Source organism: Homarus americanus, unplaced genomic scaffold (genome assembly GCF_018991925.1).
Source record: "Homarus americanus isolate GMGI-L3 unplaced genomic scaffold, GMGI_Hamer_2.0 scaffold18703, whole genome shotgun sequence".
NCBI classification, from domain to species: domain Eukaryota; kingdom Metazoa; phylum Arthropoda; class Malacostraca; order Decapoda; family Nephropidae; genus Homarus; species Homarus americanus.
In genome coordinates this window covers 4,008,160-4,033,494 of record NW_024749779.1, presented here as the reverse complement: position 1 = coordinate 4,033,494, position 25,335 = coordinate 4,008,160, and the positions used below count along the sequence as shown (strand labels likewise).

The window sequence follows — 25,335 nt, the reverse complement described above, 5'->3', positions numbered from 1 at the left end:
TATTCACTACACATACTTTAGATGGTCATTTGTGTTGATTATGGCGATGAAAATCCTTTTATGAATAATGTAAACATAAATAAATTAAATGAAAACTTTAAAACATTCAGAGACAACAGAGATATATGTAATAGTTGGGGTACTTGTGGCTTGGCAGGTCATATAGCCTGTGTCTGTCTTCGGCTAAAATTAATCAGACGAAATTTCAGCTATGTTAAAAACTGTGGTCGTTCGCAGGGGGGCATGCCAAATGCTCCCTCTTTGTTATGCCCTAAGGTAGTCGTCTCACTCATTTTTTTAATCGTTAATGCCGGGTCACACAACCGTTCACCTATTATTTTCATAACTGCCTTAATATAAGATAAATCATTATTTTTGTATTTTTTGTTTGATATTTAAATTCTCATACATTCATTTCAACACGATCTTCATAAGACAATCAATTATGATACTGTGAGTTTTACTGTCGTCTTCTAAACCCAAGATCAGAGGTTACACAGTTAGATCCTCTTAATTTAGACGATGGGATCCTCTTAATTTAGACGATGGATCCGATCTACCCATAATTTAGACGTTTGTGCGCATTCTTGGGACTACTTGCATAGTTCGATTCTCTTGAGACTCGTTATATAGTTAGTACCTTAGAAATTATTAATACATTAGCACGATCTGAGAAATTGCCGTCTTTTCCAGGAAGTCTTAGACGACTATACGCTTGTAAAAAATCACACGAAGCAACGTAGTATTTAACTTTTTACGTAAATTGTGCCATTTTTTTTATATATAACAAATACCATAAGACCGCACTTGCTCTAACGTGAAGGTCATAATAATATTCTCACTTCATTAGAGCGCCGTGGGCCAGCAGCATGTGAGGGGCTCATCCACAAGCGCGTTAAAAACAATTAGCTTTTTGAGTCTCCAGGTAATTGCCTTGAGAAAGAGACAACGCAACGCGGTATAGGGAAAAGTCACGCCACATCCGGGTGTTTTTTGTGTGTTCAGATCCATTACACTCGCTTGGTTTTTGTACGTTAATAAAAACAATAGTTGACTGGCTGTCTGTTGTAAAGTAGAACTTGCTGGATTTTGAAGTATATCGTTAGCAGAAGTGTAGAAAAATAGTTAGCTAATTTTTACTACAGTTGAAATAAACGTAATCTGATAAGAATTTATTGACGTAAAAGTATTATTCCTAAATTATATTCAAAACACATCCTCCTAATTTGCTCTGATAAATTGTGTGAAAACAAATTACAAGAAAATTATGAAATTATCTTTTACTCGTTAATGTTAATTACTGTAACTTGGAGGGAGACGTTGAAGCCTTATTTCCCATATGCTTGGCAAAAGTACTTTGCCCTCAACTGATTTCGATAGAATTGTAGTTAAGTTAATATAAAATATTTTTCGTGAAATTTACTCCAGCTAAAATAGAACTTTTCCAAAATAAAGTTGATCGATCCTAATTACTTTACAACTGAGCTGATCCCGTATACGAGTGTCTTTTTTTTTTGCAGCAGTGGAAGAGTTATATAGACTTATTTTTTAGAGCTAGAGAAAGAAATATACAGTTCTACTTTAATGCCCAAAGTCGAATCCATCGTTAGTGGTAATAAATCGTAAGAGTTTTACTCAGGTTTCCTGGAGTGTGATTCATGATCTTCGTGTTTGGTTGTAAAATGTATCTACAGACCCAATTATCGGGTTACATCAACTCTCATCCTAAATACGTGATCTCTATAGTGTCAATTACTAAACAACACATACAGTACGTCACAGATTCTCGTTATAAAAACAACAAGTTCTTTTTGCTAATGCTGACACATATAGAACTAAAAAAATCAATAGACTCACCATCCATGTAATATTATTTGTCCTGTAACTCAGTTATTGATCCTATTTTCATCCCTCGATAAATATAATTCTTGAATATGCACGTCATATTTAGTCTTAGTTTGTACAGTATTTCCAGAGTTTGACAACCATGTGGCTTGATAAGATTGAGACTTTCTTGCTACGTGAAGTATGGTATGGGAGGGGGACTATATCACAATATTTTGAATCATGAGAGTTTGCCGTCAGCCACAAAGAAAGTTGTTGCTTACATCTGGAGATGGCGTGTTTACAGTGAACTGGCTAGAGGCAGTGAAAGACATTGTATTGACACTTGTCTAGATGGGACAGCTGGGCACACATGGCGGCATTATTACCGGTATATGCCAAGGCTAAGGCTTTGAAGGGGGCAACAAAAAATTCCCGTCATAGAACACAACCGTAGTCATTTTTCGTTCGCTGGTGTTCCTCTCTGATGTTCTGTTATCAGCCGAGTTGCTCAACCATCGCTGAACAGATATTCCTTTTTTTCGTATTTCTTAATACAAATGTTAAAAATGCAGTTTAATAACATTCCGATAGTTTCTGATAATATTATATATTCTATAACTAGCAGACTCGTCTAACTAAAAATGGTTAATAAGATTACGACCAAACAATACCTTGGCTCAATTTTGTTTACGAAAGTCATATGGAACGCCAGTGTGTGTGTGTGTGTGTGTGTGTGTGTGTGTGTGTGTGTGTGTGTGTGTGTGTAAAATAAGTTGCTCACATTCATCTCCATTTCTCTACCTTGTTTACAACGCTTTTATTCGATGTATAGCTCCTTATTGGACTACACTGTGTCTCATCGCCTGTGCTATTGTTCCTCACTACAGGTTAATTATTATGTTGAGGGAAGCTGTCGATCTCTTGGTTGGACATTCTCATTAAGTTGGCGTAATTCTAGTCAGGCTGTGATTGTATTGCTGGTCACCTGTTTGTGCATCGCATTTGGAGGAATCATTACCCTGAAATAATTGACACAGTGATTCTCTTACCTGTGTGTGTGTGTGTGTGTGTGAGTGGGTGTGTGTGTGTGTGTGTGTGTGTGTGTGTGTGTGTGTGTGTGTGTGTGTGTGTGTGTGTGTGTGTGTGTGTGTGTGTGTGTGTGTGTGTGTGTGTGTGTGTTCCTCCATTCAGCCTCCACTCTCCCCTCACTATCTTTTTATCTACGACAGGCGATGTTCACTTTAGAATGGGTAGGGTGACTTGTATGAAGTTAATATTCGTATGTTTAAGGTGTCGTGTCTGGTGTCCGTGTATGTATGACTAGGGTGGCCAACCTCTGAAACTGACTGGGGATGCTGACTGCCAGCTGTCAGTAGAGAGACAGAACAACCAAGATGACAGAAGAGGTCTCCCTGGCGAGTTCTTCCGACTATCGTTTTAATATTTAATGTTTGGCGTTTCATGGCGAAAATGTTCTATATAAATTACATTCGAGGTTGATGTACTGTAAATTTCCGCCTCTGTGTTCTCAGTTAGCGTATACTGACATGGTTAGCATATTCAAACATTTTTAAATATTCTTAAATATATTGTATAATCAGGTCTTGTAATAAGGTTTGGTATATACCAGACCCGAAGTTGAGCTAAAAAAAATCAATGAAAATTTTAAAAGTTCAGAGCCTACAGCCCTCAGCCTCCACGGGTGGTGTACATTGGACACACTGTACCTGATTGTGAGGGATCAATACATAATACTAAACAAGACTTTACATATAAGTATTGATAGATGTAGATATCCGTCAAGAAGGCAATTTATATTATACGTTTAACTACCTCACAACCACGAGCAGAGGTTGGTATTGTCATTGTCTGTACGTGTCTGTCCTTCCTACCTCATCGAGAGCGTCCGTACAGTCCTTTTTCACGGATGAATAAAACTTGAATTGTTTGGTTTGTGATCTAAGGTGATCATCTACTAACTCTGAGGTAACAAGAGGGACTAAGAATTATTCAACAACACACTATCTCAGGGCGGGGTGAGTGAGAGGGGGTAACACGCTTACTCACTGGGTCAATAAGTTATTCATTAGACGGAAAAGCCATTCCTTAAGCTACTAAACGATGTAAGTCAAGGTCACAGATAAAAGGGATCGTGTTAAGGCTCATTGGTTTAATCCTGTGACAGTGAGAGACGAGTCGGGTCTTACTTGTGTTGCATGAACAATCGTCTGACTTATAGTGATGAGCAACACTATAGCATACGGGAACTATGTTGAATATTTTGGAGACATGTGGTGTTGGTGTCCGCTCTACCGAAGGAATACAAAAAAGAAATGCGATGAATTTTTACAAAAAGGGTGTAAAACTATTTGTATGCAATTAAAACTGCCCACCCCTGGAGCACAACGCTGTGCTTTTAGCGGCTAAAACTTCTGTGAAATATAGTTTGCTGATTTACTCGTAATTTGTACCACATTTTACACCACACATTCATTACATAATCCAAGCATCCAATTAATTTGTATATGGAAAAAATGGTGTGATTTATTAAAAGACAGTGAAATGATTAGGTTAGGTTAGGTCAGTTTTGGTTAGTTTGAAACTATTCATTTATAAGTACCGGTACTGTATTATGATTATATGATCGTCTATGACTAGACAGAGGAATAAATAAATCTTCAAAAAGGAAGCGTCACGTCACGTGTGAGGATCACCTTATACTATGTACAAAACACAGCCCGACGACACTCACAGGTTGCTAGTGGAGGAGGACCTTGAACAGGTAGTGAGGCGGAGAGGACCTACTCCACCAACTAATACCTCCTTCCCCGTCAGTAATTGGACTGTGGAGTCTACTCTACCCCACGCCAGGGGCACTAACTCAGGCTGCAGCTGCTCTTTCTGCTATAACTACTGAAGGAGGTTCAGTGGCAGTAAGCATTGCCACAGGGCTTGTGGGGGTAGGGGGGGTTATCAGAACTTAAGGAATGATTTATGGGGTGGAGAGTACTCATTGGGGCCATACAAGCTCTCTCATTCTCTCTCGCACACACACACACACACACGTATGTAAACATAAACAAGTATACGCACTCCAACGTACATAGCGTGTAAGTTGGTACCTACATATATCTTACACCCAACAGATTTACTGCAAAATTTTAAATCGCGACACTAAAACTCCTTATTATTCACAACTGTTCATTCCTCTCCCCTCACCTTCCTCTCCCCTCACCTTCCTCTCCCCTCACCTTCCTCTCCCCTCACCTTCCTCTCCCCTCACCTTCCTTTCTCTCACCGTCTCTCAATCTATTTCTCACATTATCTTCTTTACGCACTGGGAGTATATCTGTCGCTAAGTTAGTTTTGTTTATATGAAGACATCATCATCGTCGGTGAGGCAAGAAATTTTTATACATGTGAATAAACTTAATACCACACATGTAGTTTATGCTCAGACATCTGACTTATGCGATCGTCTGTGTTTAAGTATTATGATGAAAACTAACTATTATGAAATTGGGTTTTAAAAATACAAAAAGTCCAATATATAAAATTTAATGAGCTGTATAACACATTTTGGGCGTTGCGTAAATAGTTTTCTATGAATTAAATGAATGAATAGACAACACTGAAAAGTTTTCCCATTAAGGTTTTTTCTTTTGAAAGTTGTGTGTAACAATGCACGATAAAAATTATTTAGATGTTGGCAAAACTACCAGAGGAAGCAACGAATTATCATGATAGGCTTTACTTACATATATTCAATGAAAGTTTTGAATTAAATGATAAACTGGAGATGATAAAGTTTATCCATAAGCTTGGCAGTGACTCATTCAGGTCTGGATACATAAGATCTTCATTTTGTACTAATTATTGATGTGTTTCGCTAGAGTTAGTTATACTTTCTCCCGCTTATCTAATCCAAGTTGATATTCCGTTCACCTTGCTTATGAATTTAGTTAATTTCTTAAGCAGCGTTTAGTTAATCTTAAAAAAAAAAATGTAGTCTCGAAAAAGAATCTAATTTTTAGGGCATTAATTCTTAAATTAAAACAAATTGATTAATATAAAAGAAACCATTATGCCAAGACTAAGTTATTTTATCTAAGTGTTCACGTCATCCATCATGGTTCAACAGCAGTACGTTTTCTGTGGTCGAGACAGGTAAATGCTGGAAGCGAGGTGTGTAGAGCACCTGTGACAGTACTTCTTAGTGTTCCCATTTATAAGTTGATATTTCTGTATTTTTATAGCTGCAACATCGACACTTATGGCTCCTGTTTAAATATGTCTTGTTTTACCCAGGAGTGTTAAGGATATTGTTACATTATATGGTGTTTAAGTCACTACATTTTTCTAAGATTATATAATGATGATGTCATCTGTAATTGTTTTAAATCAGATGACCTCACGTGCACTTTAGCCGTATTTACTGAATTTGAGAAAATAGAAACGATTTGGTGCACATTCAAAAAATAAATAAGAAAGACAAGAGAGACAGAGATAACAAGTTGAACACTTTGCTCAGCTGATTTATCTCATTCCCCCTCACTTAATAACTCACACACTTATTTCACCCGCCACCCTCAGTGTACCACAAGACTCCAGCAGTGTAGTCAAGTCCATCTTTCACTTTAAACTCAGATAACACTAAGATAATATATGCACTTGTTGGGTAAACACTGAAATCATGGCCCAAGGTGGAGGGTATGGAGCCGTGTACAGTAGTTTAATAATTGATTTATAACAGTTTTAACTCTGTAGAAGGACGTAGGTAAACATAACAGTATTACTGATGGGGGATGAGACTGGTGATGGCATAATGAAAAATGATGTAATGATACAGCTGATGGTGTCCACACTGCTCAACACTCAACCACCCCCAAAGACACAGACGCGCGCGTGGTATATATGTGTGTGTGTGTGTGAGCGCGTCTAGAGAGGCCAGGGCATCCTCCTTATCCACGATTCATTGCTGTCGGTATTTTTCAGGGATGTTCAGCGTTTTCTCATGAAAGGTGATACTGCATTCTTGGACCTGCATCAAAGGCCAGTTTACAAGTTTCATAGTTAGAGATTTTTTTTTATCGAAATAGTTCACAATGTTAGAGCAGTTCCTTAATTTTCTTTCACAAAATAAAAATACATGAAATTATGTGCTAGTTATTGGCCTTAATCAATATATAACTAGTCACAGTGCTTAAAGGGTTATATTATGAACAGTGTTTTTCCTGCTCTATATAATAGTTTCTCAGACAACATAAGAAACAATAGAAATACAAAGGTCTGACACTTTAGGTTTTAGTATCTTGTCCAGCCACCGTCTTCATCAATGACCGGTGCTAGTTTGTGTGTTAGTGCCCGGGGCGTCTAGACACTGACTCACAGTCCAGTAAGGTGTGGGACGGCCTCCATACTCTCCACCTCGGATGGAACCACAAGTCTCTGTGTGCAACTGCAAGTACAAGAAAATATGAGTGGACATTTAATACCATCTGGCTACGCGTACAAGGATTTCCACCTTACTCCCAAATCTGTCTTGGTTATTCACGCTTGGTAATGTCACGAGCTCTCATGTTAATCACCTGAAGGTGTTGATCTGTTGGTTGCTCTTAAGAGGTGCTTGACTTAATGAACTACGCGCTGTTGGACTGTCTGCCTCAGAACTCAATTTCATTCTCCGTTTCATTGTAGTCACTGCTCAAGCGATATCACTTGCACCTCTGTGATTCTCTGTAATACACGAAGGCACTAGACTGCATGTACCATAGAGTTAAGTACAGTGATATAATTTGAAGGGAGACGTAAAGTTGCTTAACCACTCCCCTGGGACCTGAATGAGACACCAACCATTGTTACGTGCTCATTATCTCCTTCAGATGTTGTGATGCTAAGGGAGGGTAAAGCTCGTTTGGGTCAACATATCTGCGAGGAATCTGTGAGGTTGACGGGGATAGGGTAAGGGAAGATCGTTGGAAGGGAACGATATGAACAGAAAAGAACGATAACTCGACAGGTGCCTTGTCATCTGATAGAATCTAAAGAAACGAAACAATTTAAGGCGAACTTCACATAGAACACCGGGAGGTAAACACAGGGCTTCATTACATAGGCTCAACAAAATATCCGTATGAATGACAGTATCTGATGATCAGGAGAATTTTATCAGTTAAGAGACTGAAGCTAAGAGTAAAATAGTGAACTCTACATATTAATTTTCACTAAAACATACCAGTAATTAATTTACAATGAATCTAAAATAAGTATCAACTATATTATGCAAAACTAATTAAATAAATATAGCATACAGCATATTTCCTAAAAGCAACATAATATTTCAATGTCAGAAATTTTGAGAGTTGAGAAGATTTCAACGGGCAGTGCATGATGTTCTAAATTAATTTGTTCTTGAAATTATAAACTTATATTTATTTACTGCCATAAAATTATAATTTGTTTTTGATAAAAATCTTGTTTTCGGAGAGTTACTTTCTAGAGACTGACTTTACGCAGAGACTTACTTTACGTACACACTTCAGTGCACGTTCTGAATGTCAAAGACCACAGCTGTATTTTGTTAATACTGACATAAAGTCATTCATTTACGTCCATGGATGTACTAATCATCCAACATCTTTTATTTAAGAAGAAAAACTTTACCTCCCTCGTATATAAAAAGAAAATGAATTTCACTGATATTTATCACAACAACATACTTACCTTACGAAAAATTATATACATACATTTAACATTGGATCATGGAGGACACGATCTTTAAACAGTGAGTTTTATCTCATAATTTTTAAATTTTGGTTTGATAGTTTAATTACTAACCTTGTTACGCTCTTCAAGACCTTAGTCGTTGAAGCGCAGTAATAACCTATAACAACGTAAGCTGTTTCGTGTGATTATTGATACCCTGTAATTATTTATTCCTCACCTATAATGCCCTACACCAATCAACATCCACTAATTGTGAGAATATGTTATTGCATTAGTACCACAGCCCCCTCCCCCATCCTGGCCCCACATGAAGACTAGAGATGTTAAGAGTGGTTGTGTGGATAGTGGTGTAGGTGGGCGTTAGAAGGAGCCTCTGTCATTATCATTCCCATTGGTTCACCTCTGTTGTCTCACCTGTATCGCCTCCTACCTTTGGTTATCGTTAGTCATGTATTCTGGTAACTTTTAAAAGGTCTAACTGGCGCAATTAGACAGAATATTTGCTTCTACAAGGACGGTCTACCTCGATCCCTTTCCCTTTTTTTCGGGTAACTCAGTATACAGGAGGACCTCGGTACTTTTCTGCGAGTGCAGTTTTTTCACTGTGTTAGATTAACCAGCTGCCGCCTACCTCCCTGCATTTGTATTTTCGGTAAAAATTATATGAAAATGGAGCTAAATTAGTCTAGTAGTGGGAGGGATCGAGCAAGATATTATTATAATTAGAAGCAGCTGGTCCCTAAAGCGGGCAGGTGTAAAGAATACTCGGCGTTATTATCCTGAACAAGCGGATCCTGAGGGAGTCAGGCCTAACAAGACGGTGGAAGATGGGGGAGTCCACGTAGTGAGGGGTCTTATGCCTCGGGAGACGACTCCTCGTTACAACCTTCACTTTAACATGCAGTAAGACAATTAGTTTTCTTACCCCTTGTGGATTTATCTGAAGGAGATATAAGCTACCTTTTTTCTTAACTTGCGTCGTGTTTTACAAGTACTTACCAGATGACACTCTTCGAGGGACGTGACTCAGGCTGTTGAGGTTTGAAAATGTGAATACTGAGTAACACGAACTGATGCTGGAGTGTGGCTGAGTGATATGGGTTGTTTTAGTCATGGGTGGTTGTGATAACATACTGTACTGTAGAGATATATGTTTTGAGAAAAACGCACATAATGTCCCAGTTAAGTATATAGTTAGTTACTTAGGTACTTAAGAAATATAATTTTGAAAATCCATTGAAGGCCGATGAAGTGATTCTGCCGATTTAGTTTTTTGTTTTGGTAAAGTGTATCACTGGAGCCCCAGGAGTTGAGTGACTCCGCCCTTCCCCAGGGAGAGTAACCCGGTCTCCCTTAAGATACAGTGGACATTGTTAGAAAAATGCTGAAATAAATTTTCTGTTTCATAATTTTGTATTTTAGAAACAATAGTTTGTTGTACATAACAAGGGAAGCTTAAAAACTGTTCATTTAACATACAACAGTAAATCAATTATTTATATATTAATTAAAAAAAGGTGCCTGGAATCACTCGCTATATTATTATTTCATATTTGTCTAAAGGGATGAAACTTGCAGTGGGAATGTATACATATTTTTTTCACAAGAATTACAACATTGTTGCTCGCTATGACAACATCCCACACACATTATCAAGGCTTCACGAGTACTAATGCCTGGAGTTTAGACTTAAAACCCCCTTTGTGATTTTTTTTATTTGATTTAACAAATTTATGTTTTCCAGTTTTCATTTGTCATGGAATAATACTCTGATCGCCCCTTCACCTTTTTATTTCCATTTTTTTTAATCATATTTATTCAGTGTTGATTTTTTCATTCATTCTAAACTATCCTATGATGATGACTTTTGTTTAATATTAGATTATACTGTATTGATATTAGTTAGAGTCGACAAACTGATATAAAACTTCAGTGACTTATGTATTTACACGATACAAATATATGTGTGTAAGTGTGGATCCGAGAAATCGTCATAATGACAATACACTCGCTAAGTCTACCGTCTACCTCCTTTAGCATTTCGACGTCACCACTCTCTTCCTCTACGCATAAACACCTGAGCAGTCATCGATACTACCTGCCTGTATGACTTCCTTTGAAACAACGTAATTCTTTCATCTTCTCCCTCATTAAATCCCTTTGAAATTTCGTATCTCCGTCCCCCGAGCTCTTCCCGTCATCTCTCTGTTCCATTTCACAGTTATGACAGGAGCTGCCCACACTGCTTCCTCGTGTCTCGCAGCGTTGAAGTTTGCTCCCAAGTTGGAGGTCAAATGGCCCCAGTCCTGATAAAATTCAAACTAATAAACTAAACTATTCGAATTGGAGGTCAAGACAATCGGAGTCTATTTGATCTTGGGCTCATGACGACTGGGTGCCACTGGGAACCATAAGGATTTTGGGTCCAATCCTTGATGACTATGTTAGGTTGTGGTTTATTAGAACTGGGACACAATTAAACCAGTTATCGTTCTTTCCCTTCCCCTAGAGTGCCTCACCACGAAGTGTACTTAACTTCTAAACCTCTGGGTCTTGCGATAATCCTAATTAAATAATAATTAGTTTTCTACGTTATAAATGCATCGCCTCTACCACGGGAGACGTATAACCCTTTCTTACTGACAAAGTTTGCTGTATCTGCATTTAAATTAGAAAATTATCTCCGTGAGCATAAAATGTAGCTGTGAAATTTTGAGATCGTGATTTAGAAGTAGTTTACCAGGTGCGTGACAAAACACACCACAACGCTTGATGTTAGACACAACGTGATTATTTTGTTTTAGTCAGTTTCCTCACGTTCTGCCCGAGTTTCCTCTTGATTGTTAAACCTGGGAATCCTCAGCGGTAAAAGTCCGGAAAGAGAGACTCGACAGAAAACGGATGTAAGAAATCATTTGAGCTGGGAGTGAATGACGAAACTTTTCCACTCTACTGTAACGAGACTCAAATGTTATAATGGGGAAATTTATAGTAAACAAGAAAAAAGTTATTATTTTTCTAAGCTGCTCTTAGAGTGTCAAGAGCTACAAGGAGATGTAAACTTACATCGTTTATTTATCAAGTCGTGGCCCGAGTGCAGTGTTTACTTTCTTAATGGCTTAATGGGCAGATAGGTAGGTACTCCACCATGACGTCATCGCGTGGTTCATGGACGTCACTCTGACATCACTGAGACGCAAGGAATACGTCATAATGTTTGTCCGAACTGTTGTTTGTATTTTTACTAAAAACTATTTCTGAAAAATCAAAAGATTGGGTGATTATGACATAAATATACGCACGAGGAAGTTTAATAGATAATTAAATTTGCCGAAGAGAAACAAAGGAGGTGACACAGTCGTTAACACTCATTATACCGTGTGATGAATACACCCATCAAGGTGTTATTAACTTGCCAGCAAGTTTAAAGTTTGACAGCGGGCCAAGTCATGTGTTTCACTTGTCACTAGTCTCTTGACAAGCACAAGTGGTCTTGACAGGGATGTTTTCATGCCGTTTTTCTCCGAGTTTTTGCCACAATCAGTATTTCAACACATGGGAATAGTAATTTTCGGTAATTAGTGATGAGTCTCTTACTGAAAAACGGGGATGTTTTAACCTTCCCAGCTCTGTGAACGATGTTAGGCCAGGGGCTCCCGTGTTACTCTGGTGAGTTATGAAGTTTGTTTTCATTTCGTAGTGGTTACGGCACGACTCGTCACAGGCCACAACACAATCCAGAAAGTCTGGCTCCCAATGAATCGATGTTTCTATTGTTTACAAATACATATACAATTGACTTTTTGTTCGCCCGTTAACATCAATGAAACCCAACAAACTGCAACCCTTCAGTGTGTCAGTTCATTAAGAATAATATCATCTGTTCACGCAGCATTCTCCAGATCTCCAGTAATAACCCAAATTATTCACTGGTAATATTTACAGACAATTACGTCAGCTTTAGATCTTATTTCGAATCATTTATAAGTTCCTCGTAACCCTAAAGTTTTTTTTTGTATCACCTAAAATTCTTGCACAAGATTGATCTTAATCTTGCTATGCTTTTTGGGTTATATGGTGAACGTCTGTTGCGGTGTTACTGTGCCAGTGATAAAGTTTCATAGGTCCGCTTTATCTATGTGTGTGTGTGTGTGTGTGTACGTACGTAAACAGCTTAAAAACTTTACCGGTTTCCTGGACTCTGGATAAAAAAAAGTAACTAACAGTAACATATAAGACTCCTTTTCTTTATAACACGCAGATTAATTTGAGGAGAGACAGCCAGTAGGAACAGGCAGGTAGCAGGAGGGTACAAGAAAACAAAACAGAGGAACAGACAGCAAGTAAGGGAAGGAAAACAACAGGCAGGGAAAGAAGTTCAACGGGCAGGGGAGAAAGGTCAGCAGACAGGTGAAGAAAGACAGTTGATAGGTTCAGAGGGATTACTGTATATAAGAAGGGGAAGGAAAAAGACAGACAGACAGACAGAATATAGGATCAGACATATTAGAACTATTGATACTGAATAACAGCAAGACGTAGGGGTAAAATATAACACAAATCACGGAGAAAGTTGATTGATTGACGGGTAACTCTAACATTGTCACTGGCAGCTGAACAAGGTTGTGATCCAGTAGTCTGTGCGTTTTTATTCCAAGTCTAATTAAAACGCCCGGGAGTTCATTACAAAGGTGTAAATTGTAATTAGTAGAGAACGGTGACACACTTGGAGAGAAAGGCGGTGAGGTGCGGTGGCCAAGTGGATACAACCCTCACCTATTTTCCTAAGGGTGGCTGAAACATATCCAAAGCATTCTTGGTCATCTTACCTGTAAACGAGTACCTGACTTTTCTGTTGGGGAAGGAAGTCGGGTACAGTGCCGGCCTTTCTGCATCCCTTGTGTAGGCTAATAATGGCTTAGTACTCAGTGTGTCGTTAGCGATCTGCCAGGCCTATATAGTATCCATTTTCGCTGTCATTTGTTGTGTATAAAATGGTCTGGGGTAGAAAATATAAATAAGTTCTCAGTGTCAGTGATAAATTGTTTTGTAGTCTTTTTGTTTTTATATATTTTCACACTAATAGAAGATGATAGAAGATAATAAGGAAAAAGTCAAAGCGAAAAAGAGACGAAAACGCACATTCAAAAATTAAATAAACTTCACATTAATTCTTCTACCAGGAACCTTCGGCAGCCTTCAGAACAACATGACTACACCACTTGGCTCTACCCATCACCACACCCTACCATTAAACAATACGACTACACCACCACAACACCCAATCCACTCCCACGTCAACACTTATCACACCATCACGGGATCACCGCACACGTCTCGCACAACTGCCCCCATTCTGCTATTTATTAAACCACAAACCAGTGCTCTTCCAGACTTGTGTCCTCAGGCTACTACAACTTTACCAATGCCGCCAAACCCAAACAAATTATCTAGACAACAAACCCAACCCACTGCCTTTGGAGTCATACCTTGATAGGGAACACCTTGAACCCTGTAGCCTCGACTGAAGGAATACTGAGAGCCCAAGAGTTTCACTTTAATATAGGGTATACCCTGAACCCTGAAGTAGCATATTCATTCACAAAACAGCCCAGATTTTGTAGTCTCATTAATACAGAAATTACCCCGACCCTGGAGCTTCTGACATACGATTGTGGAGCCTCTCCGCAATACAGTCAACAGGCCAAAAACACAGTGAGACTCCGCAGCTGTGATCACTTGTGAGTCAGGCGGGAAGGGTGGCGTAACCCCATTCTCATTCTTAACGTAAGGACTTAGTCTCTAAAGCAAGGTTAGTATTTCACGGTCCACACTCTGAGGCAGCTCAGGTTGCTATCAAGCCCTGAGACTCCGCAGCTGTGATCACTTGTGAGTCAGGCGGGAAGGGTGGCGTAACCCCATTCTCATTCTTAACGTAAGGACTTAAACTCTTAAAGCAAGGTAGTATTTCACGGTCCACACTCTGAGGCAGCTCAGGTTGCTATCAAGCCCTCGGGCATCTGTTGAGGCGCGTAGTGGGCGAAACGTGCGCTCGTGAGGCCTCGCACCCTGTTGTACTCTTCCTGCTAGCATACCGTGGGATTTAAAGTTAAAGTCTTCATCACCTTACTCTTGTAGGGAGTATCTAGAGTCAAGTGGGGCACTTCTGTTGTACTCCGCATGCTAAGACGGCGATGTTCAAAGTGAAGTCTGCTTGTCCTTACTCTTGTACAGTATTTTCAGAGTGTAAGGGGACGAGCAGAGAATTCTATTGTACTCTGGGCGCTAGGTGGGGCTGGATTCAGCAAGAAGCTTATGGGAGGATATATTTCATTAATTCAGAAAATCTCCACTGCATATTGAATTATTATTATTACCAGAGGATTTATAATTTATCTTGCTTCGGTAAGTAATACATCAGGTGTTCCCCCCTCCCTCCCTCTCTTCTCACATGGTAATAACTTTGCTGTACTTGGGGGTGGGCGTGACCTGCAGTGGCCTCGACCTCCTCCGAGCGATGCCCTCGTCACAAGGCTCAAGTCTTACCTCATCATCCCGGCGCCCCTCACTTGTTGGTGGGGTCCTTCACTCTCGCCCTTCACCCACTGCTACAGTATACACGGTACTTCTACCATATACCATAATAAAGATAATACAAGCACACGCCACCCTACCCCACAGTACACAGGTACAGTACTGGCACACGCCACCCTACCCCACAGTACACAGGTACAGTACTAGCACACGCCACCCTACCCCACAGTACACAGGTACAGTACTAGCACACGCCACCATACCCCACAGTACACAGGTACAGTACTAGCACACGCCACCCTGCACCACAGTACACAGGTACAGTACTGGCACGCCACCCTACCCCACAGTACACAGGCAGTACTAGCACACGCCACCATACCCCACAGTACACAGGTACAGTACTAGCACACACGCCACCCTGCACCACAGTGCACAGGTACAGTACTAGCACGCCACCATACAGTACACAGTAGCACACGCCACCTGCACTACACAGGTGCAGTATAGCACACGCCACCCTACCCCACAGTACACAGGTACAGTTAGCACACGCCACCATACCCCACAGTACACAGGTACAGGCTACACGCCACCCTACCATACACACGGCCCCACAGTACACAGGTACAGTACTAGCACACGCCACCATACCCCACAGTACACAGGTACAGTACTAGCACACGCCACCCTACCCCACAGTACACAGGTACAGTACTAGCACACGCCACCATACCCCACAGTACACAGGTACAGTACTAGCACACGCCACCCTACCCCACAGTACACAGGTACAGTACTAGCACACGCCACCATACCCCACAGTACACAGGTACAGTACTAGCACACGCCACCCTACCCCACAGTACACAGGTACAGTACTAGCACACGCCACCATACCCCACAGTACACAGGTACAGTACTAGCACACGCCACCCTACCCCACAGTACACAGGTACAGTACTAGCACACGCCACCATACCCCACAGTACACAGGTACAGTACTAGCACACGCCACCCTACCCCACAGTACACAGGTACAGTACTAGCACACGCCACCATACCCCACAGTACACAGGTACAGTACTAGCACATGCCACCCTACCCCACAGTACACAGGTACAGTACTAGCACACGCCACCCTGCACCACAGTACACAGGTACAGTACTGGCACTCTCCACCTTGTAACACAATATACAGGTACTGGCGCTGTTCAACTTACAACACAATATCCTTAATACGTTAATCGCCTTGGTAAACACATGCACGATATATGATAGGCAAGGTGTACAGTTCACCGTATATATCGTGTATGGTAAGTTTTTATGAAATATACTGTATATGGTAATGATTGTGTGCATTATACTACAAATAAATTTCATATATGCACACACACAGATATATATATATATATATATATATATATATATATATATATATATATATATATATATATATATATATATATATATATATATATATATATATTATGTCGAGTGATATATGTGTGTGTGAATGATTTGTGATGGTATGCATAATTTATGCAGTGTATCAAACAATATATATTCCAAACGCACGCTATACACTGTACGACGAATATAAGCCAAAAAATCTCAAGGGATGTTGATGTTGGATTTGTAAGTGTGGGCGGAGGAGGTCCCTGTTTGTTGAGTGTCACAACATAACACGTTACGGCCTCCAATATAACTCTGAGGGCGATAGACCGAGGATTACCGTCTTCTTTACCGATAACATGATCATCCTTTACCCGAGAAAGATCTTATTTTCAGGACGTAACTGAATCGCGGGGTACAAAGTAAAGATGTAAAGTGACAGTCCTCCCGCCTTAAACCAATAAATTTGTTAAACTAAACTAACCTCCCTCTCTCTCTTCTTCCCCCTTTCATTTTAGCATCATTCCCTGCCTCTTTCTCTCACGCTTTATCCATTACTTCCACCCTTTGCCTCCCTCTATCCCCGTTGTTCACAGGTAAACAAACAAGCCTCACTTTCCTCTCCCTCAACATGAGTGAAAACCAAAAAATAAATATACGTGTAAAGTCTCTTTCCTCCGCCTGATTCACCTACTGTGAGTCCACACGACCAATTACACGCTCAGGTTGTCAGTTTTGGGAAACGTTCACTGATGCATCGACTAGTGTCATAAACTTCTTCTCAGTAAAGGTTCGTAAAATGGATTTTTTCCCCGTTGAGTAAGAACGACTTTATTCTTTTACTCTATGTATGAAGTCTCAGGTATGTAAGTCATGTTGTTGTTTATTCACGCTAATGACAGTAAAGAATGAAAAAAAAACAATGATTAAGTCTGGTACCAAAACAAACCAACAACAGTGCAGTATTTTGCTTAACCCCAATACTTTTCTTACAAACATTTCATCAAGTTTTTTTTCATAAATATCTACATACAAAAAAATCTATGAACATTGGAAATCATATGAAATCGCCCTGTACAAACTACCATTACTGGGTCATTACATCCGTGGCATATATCATTGCAGGATCGCGAATAATAGCTTATGATTGTGGTAGTTTTAATGATAACGATAAAATAAGTTTATATAAGCTTATTAAGACTCACTCACCCATGTGCCTTGTGTCCTCTTTACCTGCCAGTCTCACGGTCCTTCCTGGCTCCTTCTTTATCTTAGTTCCTCTTCCTCAGGCTCCTCTTCCTTAGGTTCCTTTTCCTTAGGTCCCTCTTCCTCAGGTTCCTCTTCCCCAGGTTTCTCTTCCCCAGGTTCCTTTTCCTTAGGTCCCTCTTCCTCGTGTCCCGCTTTCTCGTGTCCCTCTTCCTCATGTCCCTCTTCCTCAGGTTCCTCTTCCTCACGTTCCTCTTCCCCAGGTTCCTCTTCCTCCGGTCCCTCTTCCTCCTCCTCCCCAGGTTCCTTGCGCCACCCCCGAGACTTCAAAGGTTTGACGGAGCAATCAAGACCCTCCACATGTTTACCCTTTGACTCGGTCTTTCCTAACACAGGTACTTCTTAATGATGTTTTGCAATTTCTTCTTTCGTTACACCTGGATGTTTGTCTGGTTATATTTTGTAATTGTTGTTTTTAGGTTGGTATCTCTTTTGTTTAAGTCAGGCGATTTTTTTTTTAATTGTAAAGCCGATTTCCTTCTGTCGTTGTTATTAATTTTTTTTAGCGGCTCCACTACGCCAGGGACTCTGCCAAGACTTTTATTGATTCCATTAATTTCAGGTTAGTGATGTTAGAATACAAACGGGGGCTTACCTTACAAACATTTGAAGATAATACTATTAATTTATGAATGTTAGATGATGTCTGTATGGCTTACACCTGAAGAGTAAGTAAAGAGGAGAATTACATTGTCAGGGGATGAAAGAAAGGAGAATAATTTATCTGTGGGGTTTAGATGATGGAGTGTTGACAAGCAGTGGCGAACGTCGAGTAGAGGAGGAGGAGGAGGAGGAGGAGGAGGAGGAGGAGGAGGAGGAGGGTGTAGTCTAGTGTGGGTGGGTTTTTTTTAATACGTTTTGAACATTGGTTTTCCCATTTCTCTCATAAACATTTGAGTAATATCTGTTTTCTTCTTTTTTATCTTGCCATCTCCAATACGTCTCAACGAACATTCCCGTGTTTTATATTGACTTTTGACAATTATAAAGGTAGACCTGAGTTCCTAAATGCATAAATGTGTTTCCTTATGCTGACTTTTCTAATTAAAAACATTCATCTAGTTCTTGTTCAGTTTTCTCTGGCGCAGTAAACCACAACAATATATATTTGCTTACATTTCATTTCCTCTCTCTCGGTATTATATTCAACATCACAACCTCATTCTTCTTCTCCCACTAAAAAAAAAAATATCGAGTAACAATGGAGAGCGCTACACCTTTTACTCCCAGTCTGTCCCCAGGTGTCGCGTGAGCTGCCACTTCAAATTGTCAAAACCTTTCATCCACACCCTGGGAAAAGAAGGCTAACCGTAGCTAAGTCTGGAGCTTATTGTCTTGAACACTAGTAAACGTTCCGCCTATTCAGCTCTCCAAACCTTTGCTCTGCCAGATATTACAATGGCATGAATGTCTTGTAGTATTTAGTTGTTTTTCTGTGCATATAAAGAAAATCGATCTCCCAGGTTTTATGGCTGATGTTTTTAACGTGAAGCATCAGTAAATCCATTAAGTTCTTACTCGTTATTGTGATGCCTTTATGGTTATAACAGAAGTGATAATAACACTCACAGCAGCATAATTATGAACGGTAAGCTGAGTGAGAGGTTTAATTAATAATGCTTTTGTCTGGAATGAGTCGTAACGTTATTATTATGACTTATTAATATGATATTATTAGTAGTACTAGAGTAACAGTATTAGTAGCTGTAGTAACTGTGGCAGTGATATTTTTTCTACTACTACTACTACTACTACAACAACAACCAATATCACCTCGCCTACTGTTAAACGTTGTATCAGTTAATAATAATAAACAAAAAAAACACACACACAGAACAACTATTCCAACTGGACGAGATAAAGACGAAACAAAACACAACACAACATGAAGTCGTTGGCACCCTGTCAGTCTATGGCACTCAACCCCAAGAGCCTAGCAACTCCTCTTTGAGTGTTTACAAACAGGTGACCAACTGGCCTCTTATGCCCTGTTCAGCTGAGCCCCAGAGAACGTCACCTCGACATTTGTAACCCAAACATGCTTGAGACGTCGGAGTAAACATTGGGTCGAGTCTACTTACCATGGCGTCAAATTGTGTTTAAAAAGAGACGTGCTCATGATGATTTCTGGTTGAGAGAGAGAGAGAGAGAGAGAGAGAGAGAGAGAGAGAGAGAGAGAGAGAGAGAGAGAGACCCCACTATCAACAAGTAGAACAACATCACTAGGTACAAGAACACACATCACTGCATCACCAAGAGCAAAATTGAGAGAGGCGGAAGACCGGGAAGTTGTGATAACCTGTGATGACTCCTTAACAAGTGTGATGGAGAGATGGAAGTTAGAGGTGGGACTTCCCTTCAACCCGAGAGACTGAGGGATGGCTGAGAGTGGGATGGCTGAGAGTGGGATGACTGAGAGAGGGATGGCTGAGAGTGGGATGACTGAGAGTGGGATGGCTGAGAGTGGGATGGCTGAGAGTGGGATGACTGAGAGAGGGATGGCTGAGAGAGGGATGGCTGATAGAGATGCCTGCCTACTTGTCATGATCTATTCTATAAAGGACTTCGTAATTTCCTTTCTTTATATACACTGATTCTAACATGATATTCTGTTGTTGTTTTTTTTCCTTTGTCAAATCTTCCGTCGTTGTTATTTTGTTGTCATTTAATTAATTCACGAGGTCTAGGATATTATCATCAGCCATTGTACCATTGTGTTATGAAGTCTTGTGATTGCTATGAGTAATACCAAGAGGATTACTAAGACATTCCTTTGTCTTCCAGCCGTTGATCAATACTCCCTATGCCTATGCCATCTAAATCCCCCATCGAACAATAACATTATCGAGACAGTGCCGACAGTTTTATTACCACCATCACTCCCGTCACTACCTCTATTACACCATTAATATCCTTATCAACACTGCCTCTACCCCTCCCCCATCTCTCTCTCTCTCTCTCTCTCTCTCTCTCTCTCTCTCTCTCTCTCTCTCTCCTCACCATCAGCATCACTACTACTTTCATCAATATCGCCGCCACCTCCATCACCACCATCTACTTTACTACTACTACCACCACCACCACTTCTACCACTACTTCTACCACCACTTCTACCACCACTACCAACAGCAACAACAGTAATGACAACAATATCTTAATAATCACTTTCAGCATCACCATCCTCATTACCACCACCATCACTGTCATCACCTCATTACCAACGCGCTACAGTCGAATTACATCATCTTAAATTAATTTCATCTTCTTCATTAACAATACAGAACTGATATGTATACAATGTAGAACTCGTAATGTAAGGCGGTCAAGTGGATACATCACTCGCCTTCTGCCCTTTGCGGTCGTTGGTTTGTGTTCAGGACATCCCCAGTTCACCCGGGTGTAAATAAATACTTTACACAAATCGTTTATAAAACAGATTGTCAGCTAATAATCTCATTTATAACTAAAATATGACATCAGAAGGAGATACCTAGTTTGTGTAACAGATAACATACAAAAAAAAAGTCCATTACCGAGCATTATTTTTTTACATACTACTGACGGTGTACCTGAAGGCCTGTGTCCCGAACCTCTCTCCTGGGGTCTTATAAATGAGTGGATTTGAAACACGATCTACATCTATTAATAAAAGTGGTTATTGGATTACTATACTCTTAAAAAAATCGGTTAAAGAATATATCATAGAGGCTCACAATACTCGTAAAATACTCATAATGCTCACATCAACGTACCTTTATAAGAACATCCAAGAATATTATAATACAATACATGCCACAAGACACTTTTGGTTCTCGTGCAACAGGATAATAATTTAGAAGGTAGATCCATCACAAAACATAACTCATATTTAAAAGTGTCAGCATAGTAGTGTCAGCGTCGTGGTGTCAGCGTCGTGGTGTCAAGTGTAGTGTGTCATCAATATAGTGTCAGTGTCAGCATCATGGTGTCAGCGTCGTGGTGTCAAGTGTAGTGTGTCATCAACATAGTGTCAGTGTCAGCATCATGGTGTCAGCGTAGTAATGTCAGCGCATCGGCCAACATACAACACTGCCTCGGGAATATTAAGTGAAGGTATTGATTGTTCTTACCCCCCCAACCAACGCCTCCCCCTCCATCCCCTCCCCTCCATCTACCTCCTACTCCTCTTCCCATCTCTCTCCTCCCCTCTCCTTCCCTCACATCCCTTTTAAGTCCCTTCCAGTTTTCTTCCCTTCCCTCTCTTTGCACTAGCCTCCCTTTCTAACATCCACCAACTTTTCCTCCCTCCCTCCTTCCCCAGTAGAACGCCCCCCCCCCTCACCCTCTTCCTCTCCCCTCCCTTGAGAATATGACTTATTAGCTAAATGTGTGTTAAGAGGGCGGCCGACTGGGAATTTTACACCCAGGATAAACAAAAGGAATCGTCAGTGTGAACTGGATTTATAAAAACTCGAACCTAAGTTATCTCTAGGTCAGGTTACATAGGTTTATTTTTCTTTGGTCGGGTTTCAGATACAACTGGAGTCATTCGCTTTTAGTATCTATCATTCAGGATTGATGATATTTACTCTACGCTCTCCTGGTCAAGAAAATATAAGATGCCCTTCAGTTTGGATAAAATGTATACACGCTTGAAAGACGATAACTGTTTTCATCCTGTGACGAGATGTGTCGAGTTGTGTTAGTTGCTTCTTGTTACAGCACCTCCCTGGCCCTGGTGTGGGATCCCCTCGGTGTAACAACATATCTCGGACTCTGCCTATATAATGAGATTAGCTTCACTTAATAAAATTATATTCGTTAGTAATTTTACAGCTTACAAGGAAACAGCAGCTAATTCAGTGATGGAAGTACAATTATATTTGTAAATTATAGTGTAATATATTTAAATGTATTAATGAAACTGGAACAACAATATTAGCAAAAATAAACAAATGCAGTTAAAGACATTGGCTGATATGTATATGTATGTTAAAAGGATGAGGAGTATAATATGAATAGGTTTTAAAAGTATGTTAAATAATAAGGGATTTGTCATAAGCTATGTAACAAGAAATACAATGAATAAAGTGGAAATCGTCAACATTCAAAGTATATATTACCGTAGAATGAATGGTAAGGAAGTTGTGTAAGATAAAGACATCAGTGCAGTGTTGGTTCCTCTCAAGGTGTCGTAGTCCAGGACGCAGATATTCAGAGACGCTTGCGTTAAGTGTCACCCTAACCAGAGATACGGTACCGGTACTATAAGGAACTGAATCTCTTACACATCAACGTAAAGACGGGGTCCAAAGTGATATCGAAACTGTACTAAGACGGCTGCAGGTAGATTTATCCTCAATTATGGGAGAACGTCTAAAGTATAAACCTCCGAGACTCCAGGTTGATACAGGTAATAGCTCTTACCTCTGTTATTACCGATGAGTTTTAAGCGAGTAAGACTCTCGGGTGCGTCATGAAACTATATTAATGTTGCTCGTTCAGCTTAATGTAAATAATTGTATGGGAGAAATACTTCGAAGAGTCTCCAGATCTTAGCGAGAACATTGATATTCTTTATGCTGAATTAATTCGAAATTTAGATTTGGTGTCTCACACAGGCCGACGTTTATCGTTTTCCTTTAACTAGGAATAAAACTGAACACTTAAGTAAAGCACAGTACAGCCATCTTGTAACTACAGCTTAAGTGAGTGAGTTAGTTCATATATAAAAATATATATATTACACTAACATTTGTAAAACCGGAATACAGTGTTGTGCTGGAGGGGATAAGGAATATGTTAATGACCAAACCTATTCGGTGAAGGACTTGGCATTATCTCGCCAGGGTGACACCAGCCTGGGTGCTCCAACACATACATCAGTCAGTTTATCCCATGGCATTATAATCCTTATGTATTAGAGATTCAACTCATAAAATTATGTAAGACTGATTTGGTATATGAAACATCCATGTTAATTCATATTGACTATCTATTTTTTATATTCATTGACAGAAATGGATATAGAAATCATAAAGTATTTCACATGAGTCACTTTATTACTTTGCTATCGTTCGCTGCCTGTGCCACACTCTTGTTAATTGAACCAAATATTTTATCTATATATAGATTATTTTAAAAGGGTATAGATGTAGAAAAGGTATTCTTTATGAAAGCATCCTCGTATGTTGTTTACAGCAGTAAATATTAACGAAAGAATATATGAAACACACACACACACACACACACACACACACACACACACACACACATACACACACACACACACACATACACACACACACACACACACTAGCGAAGAATGTAATTGGTCCTACATTAGTTGTTAAAAGCACTCATGAATATAAAACTGTAAAAAGTAGTTGATACATGTTTGTTTATAGTGAGTAACTATGTATATTCATATATTATAATGGAGAACCTCAATCATATAGAGCACACACAGTCACATATACCTATTAACATATGGACACAGATTATAGTAGGCAACACAGATTTACTCCACAATACTTAGTAAGTGAGAGCGATATCCACATATGACCGGTAATATGGCTAAGGACTGCGGTATGGAAAGAGAAATTCTGTGCCATAGTGATTTGCTTAATAATAATGGGGACACAAAAATAATTCAATACAATAACTTTCCGTAGTTGTAGACAAACACTACAGTCGACAAATATAATTCTGTATTATATCAATTTGCCAAGAAACATGTATAATAAGCCTGTGATATACAAAACTAGTAACATGTAGACAAGGGCTGCGGTACACCAACACGGTAAAGAAGAACCCAGGTTGAGGAACTCCCCGGCCCCAGACGCTCAAGGTTTCTATAGTCGGGCTGCCTCTATTCTGGTGGCCCCTGGGAGCTCCATTCATCCCTAAACTGGGGCTTTTATACACATACTTACACGCTTGGTTAGTACCGGGGCTGGTTAGTGGTTAGTGAGCCTGAGAAGGGTTTGTCGAAGAGTTATTAGAAGTAAGCGAAAAAAGGTTTTTAATGTGTCTTTGTAGTTAACGGGAGGAGTTGTTACTGAACTATTGTAGTTAATGTGTATTGTAAACCGTGTAAAGGTTGTTTATTGGCCTTGGTAGTTAGTTGAAGGGTTGTTAAAGAGGCACGGCAATTAGCTAAACAGTTCATTGGGAGGGGTTGTTCTTTATCGATCATGGTAGTTAGCCGAGTGTGCTGTCATTGCATCATGGTAATTAACAGGAGTTATAAGTAAGCCATAGTACGAGATGTTGGTCACTGTGGAATCTAAAGTATAGCTGTAAGTGTCGTGTTATCTCAGTGCTGAACTGAGCGCGGTGAAGTCTTGTATGTCTAATTCTTGCAGCCAGTGTCTTGTGATTGCCATTAACTATAAACGATTTCCTTCCTTAGTTTCTGATAGGTTTTGAATATCTCTTTAAGGATGATTATCGTAAGCAACTTCGAGCATGTTGTTGTTAAGAAGTGCGACGGCCGAGTGGATGCAGCGCTCACCTACAATCCTAAGAGTCCCTGGTTCGATCTCAGGACACTCCCAGTTTACCCAGTAAGATAAGTGAAGGTGGTCGAGAACAGTGTCGGCCGCG

General features: G+C 39.9%; 2 protein-coding genes across 2 annotated transcripts in view; one reads left to right on the top strand and one right to left on the bottom strand.

Annotated features, from left to right (window-relative positions):
* LOC121853828 (far upstream element-binding protein 2-like) overlaps positions 1-15,107 on the bottom strand; it is a 62,081-nt gene extending 46,974 nt beyond the window's left edge. The window contains exons 1-3 of the mRNA XM_042348204.1: positions 15,100-15,107; positions 14,017-14,134; positions 7,217-7,285 (exon numbers count right to left, since the gene is read on the bottom strand). Of these exons, the coding sequence (XP_042204138.1) occupies positions 7,217-7,285; positions 14,017-14,134; positions 15,100-15,107 (195 nt within the window). The remainder of the gene's footprint in view (positions 1-7,216; positions 7,286-14,016; positions 14,135-15,099) is intronic.
* Positions 1-25,335, top strand: part of LOC121853778 — a 55,917-nt gene that overhangs the window by 13,905 nt on the left and 16,677 nt on the right. The gene's annotated exons all lie outside the window — the stretch shown is intronic.